The sequence below is a fragment of the Salvia splendens genome, chromosome 17 (genome assembly GCF_004379255.2).
Source record: "Salvia splendens isolate huo1 chromosome 17, SspV2, whole genome shotgun sequence".
NCBI lineage: Eukaryota > Viridiplantae > Streptophyta > Magnoliopsida > Lamiales > Lamiaceae > Salvia > Salvia splendens.
The window spans coordinates 17053353-17075637 of NC_056048.1; the positions used below are offsets into that span (position 1 = coordinate 17053353).

The 22285-nt window shown below is 35.7% G+C and overlaps 3 protein-coding genes and 1 pseudogene across 3 annotated transcripts; 2 read left to right on the forward strand and 2 right to left on the reverse strand.

Annotated features, from left to right (window-relative positions):
* Positions 1–407: 407 nt before the first annotated feature.
* Positions 408–2490, reverse strand: LOC121773597 (DNA-directed RNA polymerases II, IV and V subunit 9A). Its single transcript, XM_042170488.1, has 4 exons — positions 2347–2490; positions 2095–2170; positions 1203–1361; positions 408–668 (listed from the first exon to the last, which is right to left on the reverse strand). Exons 1-4 carry the CDS (start codon positions 2373–2375, stop codon positions 588–590), a joined length of 345 nt encoding a protein of 114 aa, XP_042026422.1. The 5' UTR covers positions 2376–2490; the 3' UTR covers positions 408–587.
* A 3646-nt stretch (positions 2491–6136) lies between these two features.
* On the reverse strand, positions 6137–7994 carry LOC121774395. Its single transcript, XM_042171280.1, has 4 exons — positions 7866–7994; positions 7626–7662; positions 7225–7253; positions 6137–6301 (listed from the first exon to the last, which is right to left on the reverse strand). The coding sequence occupies exons 1-4, from the start codon at positions 7992–7994 to the stop codon at positions 6137–6139; spliced, it is 360 nt and encodes a 119-aa protein (XP_042027214.1).
* Positions 7995–14818: 6824 nt separating this feature from the next.
* LOC121774396 lies at positions 14819–17435 on the forward strand (annotated as a pseudogene).
* A 1321-nt stretch (positions 17436–18756) lies between these two features.
* Positions 18757–20155, forward strand: LOC121774628. Its single transcript, XM_042171492.1, has 4 exons — positions 18757–18824; positions 19078–19217; positions 19465–19690; positions 19773–20155. The coding sequence occupies exons 1-4, from the start codon at positions 18758–18760 to the stop codon at positions 19892–19894; spliced, it is 555 nt and encodes a 184-aa protein (XP_042027426.1). The 5' UTR covers position 18757; the 3' UTR covers positions 19895–20155.
* Positions 20156–22285: the final 2130 nt, after the last annotated feature.

Consider the following 22285-nt stretch of genomic DNA (forward strand, 5'->3'; position numbering starts at 1 on the left):
GTATATTGTGTTATTTTTAATTATTTCATTTTGTATATATTTGTTAATAATGATGTGGATAGTATGTGGCTGGGCTATGGCTGGGCTATTGCTGGACTATTTGCTTGTTTTGATGATGTGGCAGGAGGATTTTTAGTGCTGATGATGTGGCAGTGGCTGGGCTATGGCTGGGCTATTGCTGGGCTATTCCTATTGTGGATGGCCTTATAGAAACTTTTGTTAAATTAGATTATTTTACTGCACTTCGAAATTGATTTTGGTAGAAATTGCTACAGTTGCGATGTTTTTCATAGAATAGCATGTGCATGTGCAAGGCCACAGTTAGAATAACTCGCACATTTTTTCCAACTTGAGATAAATGTTATGTTACTCCTCTAAGTCATAGGCCTCCTACTCAAACGTCAAACTTAGTACTAGTAAAATTCTCCAGAAATCTTCAAGAAAATATGGGAATATAACAAAACCAGAGCCTGGCGTTCATCGGTTTGATGTTCCCTGCAGTTAACGAGTCCATACAAATGAAGATATTGAGTTAAAAATCAGCGATTTCCAGTCTACAATGTGCAATCAGCAGCACAATATGCAATTTAATCTCTCCAGCGATTGCCACAGTTGGGGTTGCAGCAAACGAAGAACAACGTCATTCCTTCTTCTCCTCTGGCAGTTGCCTGCACCACAAAAGTGGAATATTGATTGGAGGAATGACTATCAAACCAATTGACATACCTCGATTTAGATTCAACCTAAACTCAAAATATTTAAACGTAAGTGTAGAGAATGGATGCTATGAGCTTTAATGAAAATACTACTGTAGATTAAAACTTTTATGTAAGTTTGGAATTTGGATAGAGCTTTGTGGATTTTCAACCAGGAAGGACCTATTGCCAAAATATCCTGATACATAACAATAAACGTCGAGCAGCATGTTTAACACAGTCAAGAAAGCATGAGACATGCCTGATCTATATGAGCAAATAACTTCAGCAGAATGGTAAAGGAGTAAACTCTCAAATGCACGAAAGAAACAAAATTGCTATTCTTTCATCTCTTTTCCTAAAGGTAAAAATTCAATTGCGTCCAATTGACAAAAACATAAATAAAAGGTAAAAACAGCTCATCTGACACACTAGGAGAAACGGCTGTTCAGCACTATCGAAATGAAGCAAATATTTACTTGGAACATCTCAAACTACGAAAGGTACCTGGAAGAAAACAGCTTCTCCATGACCACAGTTAGCACAACGAACTGATTTTGTTCGTGGAAGTGTTGGATCTGCAGCAACATCTTGCAGGACTTGGGTGCGCTCTCCAACAGAATGATGTATCTCATTTCTATACACACAATTGTTATCAGCAACCTCCTACACAAATCCGGAGCTCATCATCAGGACAGCATCAACGTTCAGTAACTTCATCAAAAAATTGATATAAGCAACACCCCAACATTACATAAATTAGTAAAAAAAAAATTTAAAGATAAATAGCAACAACATCCTTCAAAATCAAATAAACAATTCATCAAATTAGTGAGATATTTCAAACAAGAGTAGCAAATACCACATTTGAGACTGTCTTTGAGAACAGAACAGAAACAAGAGGTTTGTAAGGGACACTGAAAAACCCACCCTCTATCCTCTAAACTTAATGCTCTGCATAATTTTCCACCCCCTCAATGCGTCGAGAAGCGTAACAATCCCATGAAGAAGGCATGCATGTTTCCCTTCTTGTGCCCAAAGGAACTGAGTCATCGATTAAAACAACTAACATTTTGCAAAGGTTTGTCTTAACTCTCAAGGTCTATACCTTTTTTTGGCTTTACTGAAGAATCACACACTCATCTGCACACAAACATAATTCATTCCACATAGTTAAGGATGAAACAGAACCGTTCGACGAAGTAAATCCTTCTCCAATACAAACTCAGGTACTTAGTCAAAATATTCCATAGATTATCAACATTGACCAAAACTCATAAAACCCTAATCACGCTACATTAAAACCCTAATCATCCATCCTATGCAATTGAAAGTTCCCGAAGCACAGAATAAACCGCATTAGCAAAAAAAAATTGGAAAAGGGCGGAAGAAATCACACCTGGTGATCACAATTTCGGCAAGCATAAAGTAGAATCTTCTGCTCTTTGTCTTCCTTCGGGTACAGTATGTTGTTACTGCATAAACAGCAATAAAACACACTAGATTAATCACATGTGGCCATGAAATGACGAACGACGAGACTAAAACACCGAAACTAAAATAAAAACAAAAATCACTTGAAATTCATTCCCCAGAAAGAATAAGAAAAAAAAATGCAACCGCAAGAAACAAAGACATCAAAAATGCGAACCATTCACGGCAAAATTTCATGGTACTCATGGTGAAGGTTGGGAAATTTTTGAAATTTTCTCGTTTGCGTTTGTGCTTGTGCTTGAAGCTGGAATCTCTGCGGCTTCGGCTTCTGCTTCTGAGAAAATAGGGAGTGAGATCTGGACCGGTTTATGGGCCTATCTAGAGCATCTCCAATAAGAATAGTTCAATCATAGCTCAGCCATAACCCAGCCACAAACTTCTCCCGTCACATCATCAGCACTAAAACTCTTCCTGCCACATCATCAGGTAAAACAACTGGACAAGCAATAGCCCAGCCATAGCCTAGCCACAATAAACAAAATTATTAAAAACAAGTAATTAATAATTACACAAAATACGGAAATAAATTTACAACACATATACGAGAAAATTCAATAATAATATTAAAATTTTAAAAAGTACATTAATTAAAATAGAGAGAAAACTCGTTAAAACAAGTGGTGCAAATGAAAATGACGTGCAGATCGCGTATATATAGTGTTTCGAAAAAAAAATTCCGCTCGTCGATCTGGCGCCTGCAATGGCGGCCAAGAGATCGGCGAGCGCATCGCCGAGCACTCGGGAATCGGCGTGCTCTCGCCGATTTGGCGCTCGCCGGCTGCAATGGTTCGGTGAGCGGACCGGCGAGCGCCAAGAATCGGCTAGCCGGTGCGCTCGCCGCTATTGGAGATGCTCTTAGCATCTATTACAAAAAGTCCTTCTGTCATTAAGAGGATCTCCAATGGTTCTGGACTAGCCATAGGCCAGCCATAGACTAGCCACAACTCCTTCTGCCACATCATCAGCACTTAAAAACTCCTCCTGCCACATCATCAGAACAAGCAACTGGACAAGCAATAGGCTAGTAATAGGATAGCCACAATAAACAAAATTATAAAAAAATAAATAATTATCAATCACACAAAATACAGAATTAAATTTATGACACAGATACGGGAAAATTCAATAATAACATTTAAATTTAAAAAAAAGTACATTAATTAAAAAAATTACATTAATTTTTAAGAAAAAAACCCCTCTTCCACGCATGGGCACCCGCCTCCGCCATCGGACCCCATCCACTTCCCACGGGTACCGTGGGAGTTTGAGACCTGCTCGTCACTGGAGTAGACTCGTTGTTGTGCTCCATTTCGCGTTGTTGCTCTTGTACAGAAATTAAGATAGAGAGAAAACTCGTTAAAACAAGTGGTGCGAATGAAAATGACGTGAAATCGCGTATATATAGTGTTTCGAAAATTAAATAAAAATAAATAAAAAATCGGTTGGCCGATCGGGAGCCTGCAATGGCGGCCAGCGGATCGGCGAGCGAGTTTTAAGAAATGTAAAGAAAAGTTAGTTGGAAAAGTTAGTGGAATATGAGACCCACCCACTTTTTTATATTGGTTTTATAATTAAATGTGAGTGAAGTGAGTTAGTGGGATTTAGGACCTACTTACCATTTATGGTAAAAATGAAGTGTGACAATTAAATTGGGACGGACCGAAATGGAAAAGAGTGACAATTAAGTTGGGACGGAGGGAGTAAGTCCTAATTTTATACTCCCTCCGTCCCACCACAAGTGATGGATTTCTTTTGGGCACGAGATTTAAGAAAATGACATATATTGATTTAAAGTGGAGAGAATAAAGTATGAGAGAGGAAAAAATAAGAGAGATGAAAAGAGAATAAATTAAGGAGAAGGGAATAACGTAAGAGAGAAGGATTAAAGTAAGAGAGAGTTAAAGATTTGTCTTTTGTTGGAAAAGGAAATTGATCACTTGTGGTGGGACAACCCAAAATGCAAAGTTGATCACTTGTGGTGGGGATGAAGGAGTATATTAAATAGATTTGAAGTCATAATTTTATATACTTCCTTCATCCAATAAAAATATGGGCGTTTAAAATGATATGGAAATAAATGCACAATTGATAAAATAAGAAAGTGAAGAAAAAAGAATAATTAAAGTAGTGTTAATAAATAATGAGACCACATTATTATTAGTGTTAATGAGTTCTAATAGTGGGTCATAATTGTATAAGTTGTAAATAAATTAATCTATATAAGTAATGAGCTGGGGACAACTTCCAAAAAATGGAAATACTCATATTGTTATGCGATGGACGAAAATGGAAATTGCACATATTTTTATAAGATGGTTGGATTATTAGTTTTATGCTCCTTCCGTTCAGCGGTGTAGAGTCATTTCTTTTCGGCACGTAGATTAAGAAAAAGATATTAAATATATTAAGTGAATAGATAATAAAGTAGGCAAGAGAGAAAAGTATAGAGAATAAAGTAAGTTGGAATCAAGTAAGAGAGGAAAAAGGTGTTAATTTTTTGCGAAATAGGAAAATTACTCTACTATGATGGAATGTCCAAAATGGAAAAATGACTCAACTACTATGGAACGGAGAAAGTACTTAATAAAAATTAGGAGTGATAAGTATTGACAGACAAAAAAAAAGTATTGACAGACGAATTAAAAATGAAACTAATGACAAGTAATGACGGAATAAGTGATTATTAAGGAGTACTCATCCGTCCCACGTTATTTTACAGCACATAAATTAAAAAAGTTATGTTTAGTGGATTAAAAAAATAATATTAATCCATAAAAGAGAGAATAGAGTAGGAGATATAAGATAATATAAAATTGAAAAGAGAATAAAATAAATGGGATTATATTATTTTAGACGACTCAAGTGACGTGGGATGACGTGGGACAGTTGAAATTGAAATACTTACTACACAAGTAATTTGGGATAAATGGTGTATTTGATAAAATCACAAATTTTTATCTTCGGTATTAGAAAAAAAAATTGATTGGAAACAAATACAAATGTTTTGTAATGAATTTTTCATGAAATCAATTTTACTCCAAACTAGTAGAAAATTCATCATAACACTATGTTCGTAAGTTTAGGGATGGTTGTGGGTTTCATCATATAAAACACACTCGCTCCGTCCCAAAGAGTATGAACATTTGATTCGGTACGGAATTTAAAGCATAATTGGAAAAGTAAGAGAGAGAAATAAAGAAAAAGTTTTTAAAGTATTGTTAATAGAGAATGGATACCTCCTCATTAGAGGAAAAAAGTTTCCAAAATTAGAAAGTTCATACTTTTGTGAGACAGACTAAAAAGAAAATAGTTTATACTTTTCAAAGACGAATAAAACATGTACAAAATAGAACAGTGCCACAAACAATAAGTAAGAACGTCTGCTATTTCACAAAATGGAAGGAAATGAGATAGAAGAACATGAGACCTCCAGTTTCACTTTTGTTAAGTTTGTTTACGGGAAAATAAAGTTGGCTAGGAAAATGTTACGGACTCAATTCTCATATCGGTTGTGAGAACAACTGTTGTGGTGTATATAGACTAAATGAGCTCTCTATCCTAACAGACTAGTCTTATGGGCTGAGTTCTCTTGTTTAGTCTGTATCAATTAGTGTTTTCATCGAGAGCTTAAACGGCTCAGAGTGGCGACCGGGCAACGAATACGCCATGACCAACGAGTATGTTTGGGGCCGACTCGGAGTGATGACCCACGTAGTGGTGAGTACATAATTTTAAAATTGCAATAAATTTTTTATAAAATTACTAATTAATTATTATAAGCATAATTGAAATAATTAGATTAAGATTTTCTTAATATATATTCGAAGCAAAATTTTCGTGGACTTCTTTTCTGCCAATTTTAACGATTATTTTACTTATATTTTAATTTTATGAATTATTAGTATAATACCATCTAGCGGCTTTACTTGGTATATTTTCGTTAAAATTCAGAGGTTCATTGCATTATCATACACAACATAATAGTCGAGGATGGGGATGAAGGTGAATGAATCACCAACCGGGACGAGGAGGTCGCTGGACCTAGCATTGGTGTAGCCTAGGAGCCCCAAAATCAATACCGCCCCAATTCCATGAGGTTCTTCGTGTACAGACTACAAAAAGGAACACGCTTATAGTCATTTCCAAAAGAATATGGTCGAAGAAATTCAGGCTAGTAACCGTTAAGCTTGTTTATACCTTTTTTTGGTTTGTTTCTTATGATACATTTTTTTGGTATTTAATATCATTCATATGTTTAATTTAGTGTTTTTAAATTTTTATTATTTTACTATTTTTGTTTATTTAATAGAGGGAACATCATTTTTTGTCCACGAACTTTGCCAAAGTATCATTTTAGGTCCGTGAACTTTGAAAATATCATTTTAGGTCCGTGAACTTTGAGTTAGTATCATTTGAGGTACTTTTTACTATTTCCAAATTTTTTTGGACGAAAATACCCTCAATACCTTAAAGTGTATATATTTTTAATAAATTTATCATATACTTATATTTTTTTATAAATATCTTAACAATATATTTTTGACAAATTTTCTAAATATTATCACTTAATTTTGTGACATGCAAGTAAAATTGCTTCTTCAATTTTTTATATTAATTTTTTTAAAAAATTGAATAAAGAACTTTCTTTAATAATAAAAAATTGAATAAATATCTTTTTATAAATATCTTTATAATATATTTTTGACAAATTTTCTAAATATAATTTGACCTTAAATATTATCACTTAATTTTGTGACATGCAAGTAAAATTGCTTCTTCAATTTTTTATATTAATTTTTTTAAAAAATTGAATAAAGAACTTTCTTTAATAATAAAAATTGAATAAAAATATTTTTATAAATATCTTTACAATATATTTTTAACAAATTTTCTAAATATATTTCGACCTTCAATATTATCATTTAATTTTGTGACATGCAAGAAAAGATCTTTATTCACTACTTATAACCTGCATTTCCAAATGCAAACATCATAACCTACCAACTTATTACCAATTTAATTAGGCCTTACTTACCAATGCTTCCACAGAGTTTCCACCTGCACCTGCCCATATATATAGATTACATACATATACTCGTAAATGGGTCCCCTATTTAAAAAATTATTTGTCATTTTAGGATATCCACAATTTTAAAAACTGTATATTTTTTTCACTTATGGATGCTAGGTGGACTTTACATTCTATTCAACTTTTTTCACTCAAAATCTATAATAAAATTAATATTTAAAATAAGACCAACATTCACTAATTTTTTTTCCATTCATCTTTATTTACAAAGTCAAATAATTTCTTAAAATCTTTGCAATGCAAAGGAAAAAAAGACTCTTTAAAATAGTGGAGAGAGGGAGTACTACTCTCTTTGTTGTTCCACGACATTTTCATTTCTATACCTACCTACCTACCTACCTACCTACCTCTAAGATTCGGGAACCAATGATGCTTCCCCGCTACCTGATTTTCGAAATAAAAAAACACCATAAATCATACAAAAAGTTTCCCAATCGAAAACGGATCAAAATCATCAACCCACTTTCCACTGCTGTAAAATATGCTTCCCGCGCTACTGCTTGAATCGCTCCGATCTGCCAACGATCAATCACACACACAAATCAAATAAAATTCAAGAAATAAAACTCAAGAATTAAGAAAAATACCCCAGCAGCTCTGACGAAGCTTTCAGCCATGCGGTTAAGGAGAGGGTGGCCGAGATCGAAGAAACCGCCGCTGTCGAAGCTTCTCAGCTTTTCAATCAATGATCTCGTCTCCAAATTGCTTCCCGACATTGCTTTTCGCTTCTTTGCTCAAAACAAATCAAACCAATTTCCGTCCTTCCTTCGCTCGTGAGAAACTCGGCCTGTGAATCGGTAATTAATTAAATTAGGTGTTAGAAATAATGGGAAGAAATTCCCAAGCCGTGTACAGGCGGTACTCTAACTATTACAAAAGAAAGAAAACTTGCAACAAAAGAGGAATGAAAATTACAACGGAAATAAAGCAAACCAAATTTATAAGTCGAGTCGAGGAAAGCCCTCTTTCCGCAAGACAAATTACGCCCTGGCTAGTGCTCACGGAATGGCGTATTGCCCCCAAAGATAAAACGACTTCCTCCTAGCGTGTAGAAGCACCTCAAACCCGCTAGGCACCGGCGAACTTGATGGAGTTCCGAGAACCGAGCTAGACAATGCTCCTAAAAAGCAAACTAGAATGCTTGAGAGCTAGAGAGAATATAGAATGTTTTGTTTGTGTGTCCTTCCTCTCTACAACTCTATGCCTTATATAGGCTAGAGATGGAGACATGAAAGATCCATGCATTAAGACACTACATAAAAGAATGTGGGGTTACTCAAAGTGAAGGGCCAAAGGCCTTGCCTTTTCCAAATTTCCACACGTTTTCCTACAATCCCCCACATTGGTTAGAGCGCTGCAAGCTCAAACCAACACTAGACATGTATGCATGTATGCAGACTCTTTGCTCAATTCTCGAGAAACAATATTGCATTTTGGAATAGTAGCTTGGGGCTTTGAACTTTCCATAGTCAACACTATCGGGCATACCGGCGGCCTGGTGGACGTGATGCCTTGAACCATTCCTCCTTGGTGTATACCGAGACAATAATATTGACACAATATTATATACAAACTCATCAGTTCTCACGTTTGTGTCCTTTACTGGCCATGGAACACCACTTTGGACTCATAAGTGATTCACATGTTGAAGCGGCCCACACTTCTTCACTTACATAGGTGATTCTTTTCCAGGTATCCTGCAATACCCACCTCCTCGAGGTTTCTAAGAATCATTAAAAGTCAAAACTTAGCCTCTTACCACAAGCAGGTTACAACACTCAATGCTTTCTAAAGAATGGGCGAAGATTAAAAATCTTCCGAGTGTTACAACTAGATTCATATAGCTTCGTTTTCCCATTGAACCAAGCCCATGGGATCTCCAATCGTATGGTTGGGTTACCACTATAATCATCTTTTAAGATGTGGTTTTCAGTCCCATTCCTTTTAGCAATTTATGCATTTGATCACGGTTTAAACCTTTTTTTAACGGATCCGCTAAGTTATCCATTGACCTTACATAGTCAACTGTGATAACACCACTTGTGATCAATTGTCTGACGTTATTATGTCGCCGACGAATATGTCGAGACTTACCATTGTATAAGCCACTATGTGCTCTCCCTATAGCTGCTTGACTATCACAGTATATCACTACTGTCGGCACTGGCTTCTTCCAACATGGAATACAATCTAGGAAATTTCTGAGCCACTCGGCTTCTTCTCCTGCTTTATCCAATGATATAAACTCAGATTCCATGGTGGAACGAGCAATACACGTCTGTTTCCTTGATTTCCAAGAGACAACACCACCCCCACAGTGAACACATACCCACTTGTCGAATGAGTCTTTTGAATCAGAGATCCAATTTGCATCACAGTACCCTTCAAGTACTTGGGGATATCTTGTGTACTGCAGCTCAAAGTTAAGAGTATACTTCAAGTATCTCAAAACCCTACTCAGAGCTTTCCAATGTTCCTTGCTTGGGTTGCTTGTAAATCGGCTCAGCTTATTCACCGTACAGGCAAGATCTGGTCGGGTGCAGTTTGTGATAAACATCAAACTCCCGATGATCCTTGCATATTCTTCTTGAGCTACAGGCTCACCCGTGTGCTTACTCAAATGCACGTTGGGTTCCAATGGAGTCTTAGCTGGCTTACAATCGAACGAGTGAAATTTCTTTAGCACTTTCTCAATATAATGAGATTGTGTCAGAGCAATTCCCTCATGATTCCTTTTAATTTTGATTCCGAGAATCACATCAGCTAAACCCATATCTTTCATGTCGAAATTTCTCTTTAACATGTTTTTGGTTTCGTTGATAATGGCACTATTGCTGCCCGTAATCAACATATCATCTACATAAAGACAAACAATAACAAAACCGTTATCTGTGTTCTTAATGTAAACACACTTATCGCACTCATTGATAGTGAATCCATTTGCCAACATCACGTTGTCAAATTTTAAATGCCATTGTAATGGTGTTTGGTTCAACCCATATAATGACTTTACCAGTTTGCATACTTTACGCTCTTGCCCAGGCACAACAAACCCTTCGGGTTATTCCATATATATTTCTTCTTCCAGATCACCATTCAGAAACGCAGTTTTCACATCCATTTGGTGAATCTCAAGATTGTGCAAAGCAGCAATCGCAAGAAGCACCCGAATGGAAGTGATTCTCGTAACAGGTGAATAGGTATAAAAAAAGTCATGCCCTTCTTTCTGCTTAAAGCCTTGGACAACTAGGCGAGCTTTGTACTTATCTATAGTACCATCGGGCTTATATTTCCTTTTTAGAATCCACTTGCACCCTAAAGTCTTACATCCTTCAGGCAAGTCTACTAACACCCAAGTGTTATTTCTCATGATGGATTCAATCTCACTGTTGATAGCTTCTTGCCACCACGCTGCGTCTGGGCCAGACAAAGCTTCCGCCACTGACTTTGGTTCGTCATCCAACATAAAAGTTATGAAGTCGGTACCAAATGTCTTAGCAACTTTAACTCTTTTACCACGTCTTGGTTCAACATCCTCAGGACTTGACCTCGTCCTTTTTGGAGGATTAGAACTAGTGGATTCATCCATCATTCTTTCACTAGAACGATCCTCTTGCCTCTTACAAGGGTAAACATTCTCAAAGAATATAGCATTCCTTGACTCAATCGTTGTTCCTTCAGCCATGCCAGGCACAGCTGACCTATGGACTAGGAAACGATAGGCACTACTATTAAGTGCATGGCCAATAAAGATGCAATCGACTGTTTTAGGGCCTATTGCAACTTGTTTCGGAGGTGGCACTTCTACCTTCGCTAAACACCCCCACACTTTGAGGTATGAATATGAAGGTTTCTTCCCTTTCCACAACTCATAAGGAGTCACATCCCTATTTTTTAGTGGAATTTTATTCAGGATATGATTTGCTGTTAACACAGCCTCCCCCCACATGTTATGGGGTAATCCTGAATTAATCAACAAAGCATTCATCATCTCTTTTAGTGTTCGATTTTTGCGTTCAGCAACACCATTTGATTGAGAAGAATATGGAGCTGTGGTTTGGTGAATTATACCACTTGCATGACATAATTCTGCAAACGGAGCTACATACTCACCACCTCTATCACTTCGAACACACTTAATTCGACAATTAAGTTGATTTTCAGCTTCATTTTTGAAGTTTTTAAACGCTTCAATTGCCTCATCTTTACTTCTTAATAAGTAAAGGTAACAATACCTTGTGCAATCATCTATAAATGTGATGAAGTACTTTTTACCACCTCTTGTTTGCACAAATTTCAAATCACATACGTCTGTATGGATCAATTCAAGAGGTTTTGTGCTTCGCTCTACCGAATGGAACGGCAGTTTAGCCATTTTGACTTCAACACACACTTCACATCTTTCTTGTAAGTTAAACTTATCTACTTTTAGTAAATTAAGATTTACTAGTCTTTTTATAGCATTTAGATTTACATGTCCCAATCTATTATGCCATAAATCATAGCTCTCAAGCAAATAAGAGAACGTGTCATCTTCCTTATTGCTTATTCCTTTTCCACGGTGAATGACCGTAACATTCAGCTCAAAAAGTCCATTCACTAGGTGGCCTTCACCTATGAACTTTCCATACTTGGTCAATAAAACCTTTTCACACTCAAATTCTAGTGAAAATCCATGATTTACTAGAAGTGAGCCTGACACCAAATTATTTCGGATGTCTGGGACATGCAGTACATCCCTAAGGGTAAGAACTTTCGCAGATCCTAATTTTAGGAACACATTACCCACACCAACCACCTTAGAAGAGGCTTGGTTTCCCATACGTACTTTTCTACCTCCAACAGATTTGTAGGTAGAAAAAACGCTTCTCTCGGAGCACACATGACATGTGGCACCCGTATCAACAAACCATTCATTTGGATTGTTACCATGGTTCACGTCGGAGACCATTGCGACCACCTCGTGATTTTTGTAATTTATAACAACACGTTCAAATAATTTGCACAATATTGTCTCCACCAATAAGTACACAATTATATTGAACCATATGTGCATTTGTATATTCAACAACCCATGCATCCCAATTACTACTACCAAGTCTAAATTGGTCTTGCTTGTCAAATGACAAACGATAAACTCAATTCTCAAGAGAGTAGATCTCAAGGAATTAACCATTTCGTAGCCCATGAACATTGGTACTGTTCGTTTCTTCATTCCAGCTTTGGAGCTCATGTTTCCTCCAACTCCAATTGGTATAAACCTGTCTTTAGAAGAGTACACTAATTTGTCTTGCGATTGTTAGAAATAATGGGAAGAAATTCCCAAGCAGTGTATAGGCGGTACTCTAACTATTACAAAAGAAAGAAAACTTGCAACAAAAGAGGAATGAAAATTACAACGGAAATAAAGCAAACCAAATTTATAAGTCGAGTCGAGGAAAGCCCTCTTTCCGCAAGACAAATTACGCCCCGGCTAGTGCTCACGGAATGGCGTATTGCCCCCAAAGATAAAACGACTTCCTCCTAGCGTGTAGAAGCACCTCAAACCCGCTAGGCACCGGCGAACTTGATGGAGTTCCGAGAATTGAGCTAGACAATGCTCCTAAAAAGCAAACTAGAATGCTTGAGAGCTAGAGAGAAGATAGAATGTTTTGTTTGTGTGTCCTTCCTCTCTACAACTCTATGCCTTATATAGGCTAGAGATGGAGACATGAAAGATCCATGCGTTAAGACACTACATAAAAGAATGTGGGGTTACTCAAAGTGAAGGGTCAAAGGCCTTGCCTTTTCCAAATTTCCACACATTTTCCTACATTAGGTAGCAGAGGGACACATGTCACTCTGAATGGTAAACGCGTCAGTTGAGGTGCGAACTGCGTGGCGATATTTCTCATTCTAGGTGCTAACGTGGCGGCCTACCACTACTTATTCTTATCTATGTCTCTTTAATCCATGCAATCTTATTCTATTTCTGGACCTATAACAACAAACTCAATTTTAAATTTAGCTTTTCAGTTGATAATTTTTAAAATTATTTGATATTTAGCTTTCGTCCCATAAAAACAAACTTAAGACACAGATTTTAATGTAAAATTTAATAAAGCAAGAATGATATAAAAAAAATAATTAAAATATTATTATTGGAAAATGAAACTCACCTAATAAGAGAGAAAATTTACCAAAAATGAAATATGATTATTTTTGTGAGACGAACCTAAGTGTAAGAACCTGGTTTCCTGTTCAACCGGTCTGACTGGCCGGTTCCGACGGTTCAAGGCGGCATAACATACAAACGGTTTTTGGGGCCGAATCGGACCGGACCAGGTGGCGGTTTGCGGTCCAACCGGTCGAACCGGCCGGTCCGATCCGGTTTTTAAAACACTGGTGTAGATTACGCTTAACGACACTTAATAGCGGACAAATGGAGTATTATTGCTTAGTATATCACAAATTAATTGGACACAACTTGAGTTTTATTTCAACTAGTTTCATACTTGTGTAATGCAATGCAAGACTCTAATCTCACCACCCACTAACTCATTTTACTCACATTTTATTTTATAATTTTTGTCAAGTTAATTGAGGACACTTGATCTTTGACGAAGGGAGTAATAACATTCTTGTTATTTTCACAAAAACTCACTCTTTATATATACATATCGATTTTATTAAAAACACATAATGGTATTCTTGTTATTTTCATCAAAACTCCCTTTTTATATATCTCCGTCTCATAAAACATGATCTTGAATGAAATATTGTGAAGATTAATTATTGTTATACATTAAATCTATAATTTTTTGTCCATACAAATTAATAATTTGTGTTTAGTTTTATACTTTTAAATCATTGTTAGTTGTGATATGTTTAATTTTAATTATCAGCCACTAAATTTTATTTTTATTAGTATAATATATATATATATATATATATATATATAAATAATTTTACCTAAGATTTAATATTATATATATTATTAATATAGTTTATTACTCCATATTTACTAAATATTACTCCAAACTTACTAATAATTCAAGTTTAATTTTATGTATTAACTAATAATACTATTATAGTATATATTTATCCAAATTAACTAAAAATTCATGTTTAGTTTTATATATTATCTATAATATTATTTCACCACATAAATGTTTTTGAGATAATATGAATTTTATCTATTTATATATGTAAAATATATACTTTTTTTGGTTACACTAATTACAAATTTATGTATTTAATAATTATTTAAATTTTACCATTCACTTATTTTAAATACTCTTAATATTTAATTTACTTAAAATGTTTAATATATGTGTTTTGTTATATGTTACTATTAATTATAATATATTACTCACTAAATTTAATATATTTTGTAAGAGTATATTTAATTTTATATTTGTAAGGTAAAATGGTTCGACCAGTAATTGAACCGGTCGGACCGGTTGAACCGTGAACCAGTAGCCTCGCCGGTTCACCGGCCGGTCTGGTTTTTAATACATTGATCTACACACACTAACAGAGCTCACACAACGGTGTCTTCATGGGTGATCCACAGAGAGACATCGATGATCTTCCCAAGAATCCAGCCAATTTCTCGGCCCTCACGCCCCTTGGCTTCTTGGAGCGAGCTGCGCTCCTTCACCCCACTCGTAATTCTTTGATCCACACCTCCATCACCTTCACTTGGGCCAAAACGTACCACCGCTGCCGCCGCCTTGCCTCTGCCCTCCTCAGCCGCTCGTTAAATTATCAACATTTAATTGCTCGCTGGATCGCGCTTTATGTGTTGTTCCTTGATTTATTTTGAAAATTTGGAATCAATTGTGAGGAATCATTTGAAGAATTTATCAACATTTAATTGCTCCCTCTGTAGTAGACCCATTTATTAAGAAATTGTGTTGAAAATTAGTCATGTGAACGGAGAATAAAGTAGGTAAGGAAAAAAAATAGAGAGATGGAAAGAGAATAAAGTAAGATTGAGTAAATTAAGTAACAAGAAATATGTTGTTTTTTATCAAAAAAGAAAAAGAAAAAAGAAATGACTCACAGTAGACCAATCCGAAAAGAATACAACTCTCAGCTGTGTAAAGGGAATCCGAAAAGAATACAACTCTCAGCCGTGTAAGGAGACGACGGAGGGAGTACCATATTTTTTTATTTTAGTTTGTGTTAGTTAATTTAATAGAACCTCATAGTAGTGAAGTAGATAGATTTGAAGAATTATTTTTGTTGGTATAAGAAAAAGTTATCGTCTTTCAATATATATGAATTCAGAGTTTGGTGTTTTAGATGATATTCTCTTATTCCCACAAAAATATTGTACTTTTGTTTGGGCACAAGTTTTAATGCATAATTGGTAAAGTAACTGAGAATTAGAAAAATAAAGTAATTAAAGTATTATTATTGGAGAATGGATCCCACCTCAGAAAATAATTTTCAAATTTAGAAAGTGCATATTCTTTGTGGGACGGACTAAAAAGGAAAGAGTGCATATTCTTGTAAAACGGAGAGAGTATGTTATTTGTGATGTGTTGTATGGTTAGATTTGAATGTTTTCTATATTTTTTTTTGCTGAGATTGAATATGTTAAGATTTGGATTTGAATAGCACATAGCTTTCACCATTTTGATTTATAATATGCACCTTTTTTTGTGGATTTGGAAGGATGAATGGTCAACTTATTCTGGTAGCTCATACTCGATTCGATTCAATTAGTGTTTGGCTTCTAGCTTTTTGTATAATTGATGAACAACTAAAATGTTTTTGTGATTTATGGTGTTTATGCTACTCATACCTTGAAATAAAGTTTGGTCAATGGATTAGGTGTGAAATGAACTTGTTAATGAATGTTGATTATAGAGGATTAAGTGTTTATGACATGTTTCGATAATATGGGTCAGGTTGCCGTGGTTGCTCCAAATATTCCGGCCATTCATTTTGGAGTTCCTATGTCCGGAGCAGTGCTGAATACTCAGTCTAAACGCACAGGCTATTGCGTTTCTCTCTTGGGACATTCACACTCCGAAATAATAATGGTAGATGAAGAGTTCTTTTCGGAAGCTTTGACAAATACAAGCCCCCCAACTTTGATTGTCATTGCTGATACAAGCTGTGACAGAGAATCTGTCGAACACGCAATGCAAAGGGGTGCAAGTGAATAGGAAACCTTTGTAGACGGTGGCGACCCTGATTTTGCTTGGAGACCGCCTCAAGATGAGTGGCATAGCATCGTTCTTAGTTATACCTGTGGCACGACATCCAGCCCTAAGGGAGTCGTGTTGCATCATCATGGCCTTAAGTAACACTATTGTTTGGGGAATTGGTGAGGAAGCTGTCTACTTATGGACTCTGCCTATGTTCCATTGCAATGGTTGGTGTTTCCTGTGGACCCTCGTTTGCCTCCGAGAGGTCACTGCAAAGGCGGTATATGCTGGCTGCTATAGCCAATCTTGGTGTCACTCATTTTTTGTGCTGCCCCTGTTGTTCTCAATGCAATTATTAACGCCTTGAAAGAGGACTCCGTTCTTCCCCTGCCTCGTGTTGTCAAGGTGATAACAGCCGGCCCCGCCCCCTTCTGTTCTATCCGCAATGCAGCAAAGAGGCACACACACTTATGGCCTCTCGGAGACCTACTGCCCCTCCCGAAGCTCAAGCTCGTATGAACTCGAGGCAAGGGGTCCGATACGTAGGCATTGGACGTGATCAATGCAGCCTGTCCCTGCTGATGGGACGATGGTAGGAGAAGTCGTTTTCAGGGGCAATGTAGTGATGAAAGGATATCTGAAGAATCCAAAGGCGAACGAGGAGGCGTTTGCCAACGGGTGGTATCGATCTCGCTGTGAAGCATCCTGATAACTACATCGAAATCAAGGACAGGTCGAAGGATATAATCATATCTGTTGAGGTGGAGAATGTCTTGTACCAGCACGAAGCGATTCTTGAAGTCTCGGTGGGGGGAGTCCCCGTGCGCGTTTGTGGCGTTGAAGCTGGGCGTCGACGGTTTTGATCAGGGGAGACTGGCAGAGGATATAATGAAGTTCAGCCGGTCGAAGATGCCGGCGTACTGGGTCCCGAAATCGGTGGTGTTCGGGGAACTGCCGACAGGGAAGTTACAGAAACATGTGCTGAGGGTAAGGCCAAGGAGTTGGGAGCTGTGAAAAGAAAAAAAGAGGAGTAAGGCTTATCACTTGTGTGTGTGTGTGTGTGTAATGTTAACCATGGTTTATGATAATACTTTTTTTTCTGAAAAACTTCTTAGTATTTCCTTTATTATTCAGCACTTTCTTAAAAGCGACACAAAAATTATTATGGGAAACTTACTCCCTCCTATTTTGGCCCGTTACACAAAATTAGTCCAATCTTTATTTTTGGTAAGTGTTTCTCTTGTATAAATTGAATCACATTTTCTAGTAGCAATACTCCAAGCATATTTTACTTCTATCTCTCAACTACTTATTATCAACAGCGTAGCTTGATCTCTTCAAAATTATATTTAGATTGACACTGACGACAACTTGGAACGAAACCAAAATAAATGAATACCGAGGAACGATTATTTTGAGTGGAATTGATAAATAGATAAAAGAATTCAAGTTAGTCTACTAGTAATTATTTGATGGATTAATTAATTCTAAACATACATCACCATTAATTATCATCCAAATATATGTATTTTATTAAATAGTTAGCACCTCAAAAAACTACATATGACATACTTATTGACAATTGGACAGAATCATCATTCATCAACGTGTAAGTACGCATATGCCAACTTCAGAATGGAAAAAAAATACGAGCTAAAATAATTTGCTAGGATTAATATATAACACAATACATATCAAAATTTGAGAACTAGCCTCGTTTCCTGTCTGCCTGAGATTATATAGTCTCTGTGCAAAATAAAAGGGAAAGATTTTATTCTTGCATTGAATACTTGAATTTATACTTAATTTTCAAACCTCAAGGAATAAAAATGTCATCAATAATTAAAGGAAACAGGAAAACATGTAATTGGATCTGATTTGTATAAAATTTAATTAATTATAAAAAAATACATGAAACCTTTTCCGGCTTATGCCTAACTTGTAGTGAAGGTTTTAATATATGGTAGGTTTGATTTTCATCTCACATCACAATAGCAGTTTGTAATAAAATGGCGAGGCAGTAGCCCAACTAATTATAGTACTCCTATAATTTAACAACGATTAGCAATGACTTTCACCCTTTTGCCAAAAGATAAAATTTTGCAACATATTCTCCACTCTTCCAATGCAAGATAGCAATTTTTTGACGTGGAAGAAGAAATGCAAGTTTGCTTTAAATTTGTCACTTGCTTTTTGGAATGTTAGTTTTGACTTGCGGATAATTTAATTATTAAATAAAATTATGTGTATTAAATATAGAAACGTATACAGTATTTATATTATATATAGCTGTGTCCGAATCATATCTTGATAAATAATTATATCCAACTCTAGCAATGGCACTCATTAGGAAATCAATTCTCCTCGTTTGTGCTGCAACTTGCCTCTTCGCTTGTGCCTTACGTATGAAATTTCATACGTCTATAATCTTATTTTATCATTTAGTATATCCACTAAATTACTCAACTTTTTATTTTTAAATCTTTTTCACCAAGCATTATTATACTACTAATAATATATTAATTTACTTCTTCTTTTTTTTTTCTTATACTTTATCAATTACGCATTATCATTCCAAAAATCTCTATTTTTAGGAGATAATGAGACTATATCTTAATTTTTCCAATATTAATTCATATAGTATCTATTTGGACAGGGCAAGCGCACAGTGGTGATCTAGGTGCCGCAAAAGTCATAGCAGACGAGTTTGTGGCAGAAGCAGGAGCTGAAGACGGTGAAGGAGAAGACCAAGATCCCATTTTCGTCAATGCCCTTGAATGTTTTAACAACAGAAATGCAAGTCTTCCTCTCTTTTAAATATTACCATTTCACTGTCTTCATTGTATCCCAATTCCATTAACTCATTTACATTAAATAAAGTAAAAGCAGAATCACATTTCATTAACTTTTTCTATCTACTTCCGTTAAAATTTATAAAACTTGCATCGAGTCAAGACTTTATATTTTAGAAGGATGGAGCATTACTTTAATGATAACCCTAACCCAACGAGTCCTGAAACATGTGTGGTGTGGCATTTGACAGATCTATAGTATGTGCGATGAAGAGTATAGATTGAGTGAGAAGGGAGAGTTGAAGGTGCCACACGAATGCGCCGACCAATACTGCCAAGGGCCTTGTCGGGAGGAGACTAACCTCGTACTCGAATGCATTCAACAAATCTTCCAGCATTTTCGATTTTATAACAAGGCTACGCTTAATGATGTGCGAGAAACGATCAACGCCGCTTGCGGTTATGGCCCCAAACGAGGTCTATATATCATCTTCCTAACTAAACCGTTTTTGTTAGTATTTTGATTTCGTCAATCGTAATTATTTTTTTTTTCTGATAGGTGATTTCGATGTGGCTGAGCACATAAGACTTGATGAAGATTTTTCAAGCAAGTTAATGTCAAGCTATATCGTCATCTACGCTGCATTGCTAATGATATTGGGATGGCGTGTATTATTCTAGCTAATTATATATACGTTGTTGGAGTGCGTTATAATGCTAATTTTTCTTAAATAGCTAACTTGCTAACTCATTAACGTAGTGTATTAAAAATGTCAACACGATCACATTAAAATGTCAATACAATGTATTAAAATATCAACTTAAGTTTATGTTGACATTTCATTATCATCGTGTTGAGATTTTTAATACACAACGTTAATGAGTTAACAAGTTAGTAACTTAAGAATATTTAGCAATGGATCACACCCCTATGTTATTGTGTGTCAGAAAATTATACTACTATATTTGAAAATGTTAAAATGTTTTTTTTTACCAAATGACGTGTGATATGTTATTGTATTCTAAAAGGGGACTCTCTCTATATATAATGGGACGCACTATGGTCAATAAGTGAAATTCTGTCAAAAATCAAAGCAAATCTCAGCCCTTGGACCCTTAGATTGGATGGTTGTGATAAGTTACATTATTAGTCTAAGATGTTACATTATTAGCCAAGCTACAGACATTAATCTGACCATTAGATCACAAGATCCAATGGACTACAAGTGTTTTGATTTTGAACAGTATTTAACTTATGAATCTCAATACATCCCTATAATATATATACATTTATAGGGTTGTGATCAATTGAGATTTTTTAGCCTAATTGAGAATTGAGATGCATTATCAGCTACTTATTTTTATTAAATGAGTGGTGCATAATTTGTCACATGGAAAATATTTTTAGATTAATTAATTATGAAAGGGCAAAATGGTAATTTCATGGTACATTTTATTCAATATATATTTTTTAATTTTAATAATTTTTTATTTTTTTTAAATTTTATTTTTAATTTTTTTTGTCAACTACATATACAACTCATGTCAACTACACACATATAATGTCAACTACATATACAATTCATGTCAACTACACACATATAATGTCAACTATATGTACAATCCATGTTAACTACATATACAGTTCATGTCAACTACACGCATATAATGTCAACTACATATACAATTCATGTTAACTATACACATATAATGTCATGTGCAGGCTATTGACATTTGATGTGTAGGCTATTGACGATAATACCCCCGAGTTGACATAATCTACTTGCAGTTGACATTTCGAAAATGATGTGGATAAGTGGCTGAAAATGCATCTCAATTCTCAATTAAGCTAAAAAATCTCAACCTAACACCTTCTTAGTGTAGAACTAGAGACTAAATATGTAATAGCCGCGATCTAAATTCTCGGAATTTAGACTAGAAATTTATATAAAGAGAAAAAAAGATTTTTTATTTATTTTCTTGAGCAATGAAACATTTAGTATCGAGTTAAGTCTTAAATTACAAATGTTTGAAAGGAAACGGAATACACATTTACTATTACTGTCACGCCCGCCCTTTAGGGTTAATAAATGCGGGCGATCGTGATTAAAGAACTTAAAGAACAGACATAGAAAACTAGGGTCTCAATAAAGGTTTGACCCAGAATTAATAAAACGACCAAGGGTTTGACATTATTCAAATGATACCAAGTTTCCAAACGTTCAAATAAACAGCTTCAAAGTTTAATAAAAGATAAGTAAAGGAAATGTCACAGCGGAAGCATCCAAGAGAAGAGTGAAGTCATGTGTGGAGACACAACGACACTCGGTGTTTCAAGACAACCATAGTTTTTATTGATATTTGCTCAACACCACCAACCGCTCGTCGCCGCTCAACCTGCACATAGGGAAAACACATGCAGGGCTGAGTACTATAAAAAAAATACTCAGTGGCTCATGCCGAAAACATTTTTAAGTAAAAATTATAATTTATCATGCCATACGTAAGTAACCATCGGGGTTTAGCTTTAAAAAGGCCCAAGGCACTCAAAATCATTTTCCATAGTAAAAGTCGACTGATCAGTCATTTTCCCATAGACGTTAGCCATATCTGCCAATACATGACAAGGAATGCGGCCGCAAACCAGGTCACTAGACCGGTCAGCCCGTACGCTAGCACACGATCTACCATAGGTGTACACTAATCCACGTTGGGATTGCTGCCCTACGAGGACCCGAATTCGATTTAAATAATAGTGGCAAAAGCCACATCAGATAGGCACGTTAAAACAAAACACGACATGATAAAAATAGCAATTTCCAGCGATAAAGTATTTAGGACATTGTCCTTAGTTAAAAGAAAGCCCACCTCGACCGTTTTGACCTTAAATACTTCTTTCCCTTTGTTATCGCGCTTCGTGCACGAGTTATCACCTTTAGATAATGTGTATTACCAATCAGTCACCAACATTGACTCATAATTATGCATGTCCCCAACGTTTCCCTTTTCCCCAACAACAAAAGGAAACACACCGTAGCATGCATCATCGAATAACACATCACTTCAACATAG